Source organism: Columba livia, unplaced genomic scaffold (assembly GCF_036013475.1).
Source record: "Columba livia isolate bColLiv1 breed racing homer unplaced genomic scaffold, bColLiv1.pat.W.v2 Scaffold_409, whole genome shotgun sequence".
Classification (NCBI taxonomy): Eukaryota; Metazoa; Chordata; class Aves; order Columbiformes; family Columbidae; genus Columba; species Columba livia.
This window is the reverse complement of record NW_027043446.1, coordinates 72657-75528: the sequence shown is the minus strand read 5'-3', so window position 1 is coordinate 75528 and position 2872 is coordinate 72657. Positions and strand designations below refer to the sequence as shown.

At 59.4% G+C, this 2872-nt stretch overlaps 2 protein-coding genes across 2 annotated transcripts in view; one reads left to right on the top strand and one right to left on the bottom strand.

Moving 5' to 3' along the window:
* MCM7 (minichromosome maintenance complex component 7) overlaps positions 1–59 on the top strand; it is a 12442-nt gene extending 12383 nt beyond the window's left edge. Inside the window, 1 exon segment of the mRNA XM_065048287.1 lies at positions 51–59. Within this exon segment, the coding sequence (XP_064904359.1) occupies positions 51–59 (9 nt within the window).
* Positions 1–2872, bottom strand: part of POLD1 (DNA polymerase delta 1, catalytic subunit) — a 42350-nt gene that overhangs the window by 14104 nt on the left and 25374 nt on the right. Inside the window, 2 exon segments of the mRNA XM_065048288.1 lie at positions 1075–1207; positions 2651–2753. Of these exon segments, the coding sequence (XP_064904360.1) occupies positions 1075–1207; positions 2651–2753 (236 nt within the window).

Genomic DNA, 2872 nt, shown 5'->3' with positions numbered 1-2872 from the left:
TGGATTTAGGGGTATTTTGGGTCATTTTTGGGTATTTTGGGTGGATTTAGGGTATTTAGGGTCATTTTTGGGGTATTTGGGGTGGTTTTGGGGGTATTTTGGGTGGTTTTGGGGTCATTTTGGGTCGTTTGGGTCATTTCTCACGGAGCAGCTCGCTCTCGGCCCGGCCCTGGCCCAGGATGGCTCTGGGGCACTTGGGGTGTTTTGGGTGGATTTAGGGGTATTTTGGGTCATTTTTGGGGTGTTTTGGTCATTGTTGGGGTATTTTGGGTCATTTTTGGGGTATTTTGGGTCATCTTGGGGTATTTGGGGTGGTTTTGGGTGATTTTGGGCCATTTCTCACAGAGCAGCTCGCTCTCGGCCCGGCCCTGGCCCAGGATGGCTCTGGGGCACTTGGGGTGTTTTGGGTGGATTTAGGGGTATTTTGGGTCATTTTTGGGGTGTTTTGGGTCATTGTTGGGGTATTTTGGGTCATTTTTGGGGTATTTTGGGTCATCTTGGGGTTATTTGGGGTGGTTTTGGGTGATTTTGGGCCATTTCTCACAGAGCAGCTCGCTCTCGGCCGGCCCAGGCCCAGGATGGCTCTGGGGCACTTGGGGTGTGTTGGGTGGATTTAGGGGTATCTTGGGTCATTTTTGGGGTATTTTGGGTGGTTTTTGGCGTATTTTGGGTCGTTTTTGGGGTATTTTGGGTCGTTTGGGGTGGTTTCTCACGGAGCAGCTCGCTCTCGGCCCGGCCCTGGCCCAGGATGGCTCTGGGGCACTTGGGGTGTGTTGGGTGGATTTAGGGGTATTTTGGGTCATTTTTGGGGTGTTTGGGGTGTTTTTTGGGGTATTTTAGGACATTTTTGGGGTATTTTGGGTGGTTTTTAGGGTATTTTGGGTGATTTTGGGTCATTTCTCACAGAGCAGCTCGCTCTCGGCCCGGCCCAGGCCCAGGATGGCTCTGGGGCACTTGGGGTGTGTTGGGTGGATTTAGGGGTATTTTGGGTCATTTTTGGGGTATTTTTGGTGGTTTTTGGGGTATTTTGGGTGGTTTTTGGCGTATTTTGGGTCGTTTGGGGCGGTTTCTCACGGAGCAGCTCGCTCTCGGCCCGGCCCTCGCCCAGGATGGGCTCGAAGATCCTCAGGAGCGGTTTGGCCAGCTGCTGCTCCAGGTAATAGCGCGTGTCGATGGGCAGGTTGTGCTCCAGGGCGTAGATGGGGTCCTGGGGACAACAGTGTCACCAGTGTCACCCGTGTCACCTCCCCCGGGACCCCCCGGTGTCCCCCTGGCACCCCCTGGCACCCATTGTTATCCATTGTTATCCATTGGCCCCCATTGTCCCCCATCACCCATTGTCCCCCATTGTCCCCCATCCCTGTGCAGCTCGTGCTCTGGGGTGTCAATGGGGTCCTGGGGACAACAGTGTCACCAATGTCACCTGTGTCACCTCCCCGGGACCCCCAATGTCGCTCTGACACCCCCAAATGTCCCCCTGTCCCCTCATATCCCCACAATGTCCCCACAATGTCCCCCATATCCCCAATATCCCCCCTGTCCCCTCAATGTCCCCCCATGTCCCCATGTCCCCATATCCCCCCGTGTCCCCATATCCCCCAATGTCCCCCTGTCCCCCCAGCATCCCACCATCCCCCCAATGGCCCCCATGTCCCCAATGTCCCATATCCCCATGTCCCCAATATCCCCCCTGTCCCCTCAATGTCCCACCATCCCCACAATGTCCCCATATCCCCCCAATGTCCCACCGTCCCCCCAACCCCCCAATGTCCCCATGTCCCCCATATCCCCCTGTCCCCTCAATGTCCCCCCCATGTCCCCCATATCCCCGTCCCCATACCCTCCAATGTCCCCATATCCCCCCATATCCCCCTGTCCCCTCAATGTTCCCCCCATGTCCCCCATGTCCCCCATATTCCCCCAATGTCCCACCGTACCCCCATCCTCGCAATGTCCCCCATATCCCCCCAATGTCCCCCCATGTCCCCATATCCCCCCAATGTCCCCCCATCCCCCCCATGTCCCCCATATCCCCATGTCCCCCCCATGTCCCCATATCCCCCCAATGTCCCCCCCCATCCCCCCAATGTCCCCATATCCCCTCAATGTCCCCCCCATGTCCCCCTGTCCCCATATCCCCCCAATATCCCCATGTCCCCCTGTCCCCCATGTCCCCATATCCCCCCAATGTCCCCCCATCCCCCCCATGTCCCCCATGTCCCCCCATGTCCCCATATCCCCCCAATGTCCCCCCCATCCCCCCAATGTCCCCCATATCCCCATGTCCCCCCATGTCCCCATGTGCCCCCAATGTCCCCTCCATATCCCCCATGTCCCCCTGTCCCCATATCCCCCCAATGTCCCACCATCCCCCCATCCCCCCAATGTCCCCATGTCCCCCTGTCCCCCCATGTCCCCATATCCCCCCAATGTCCCACCATCCCCCCCATGTCCCCCATATTCCCATGTCCCCCCAATGTCCCACCATCCCCCCATCTCCCCAATGTCCCCTGTGTCCCTCATCCCCCCAATGTCCCCCATATCCCCCCAATGTCCCCCCCATCCCCCCAATGTCCCACCATCCCCCCATCCCCCCAATGTCCCCACATCCCAATACCCCCCCAATGTCCCCCCATGTCCCCATTGTCACCTCAGACTTGGTGTAGGCCGCTGCCCCCCTGGCCCCGGTGACAATGACGTAGGGGACCCGGTCCCCCAGCCCGGGGGCGCTGCCGGGGTCGCGCTCACGCATCCTGGGGGACACCCCGAGTTTGGGGACACCCCCACTTTGGGGGGACACCCCCACTTTGGGGGGACCCCCCTCTGGGGACCCCCCACCCCCTTGTCCCCACCCCCCTTGTCCCCACCCCCG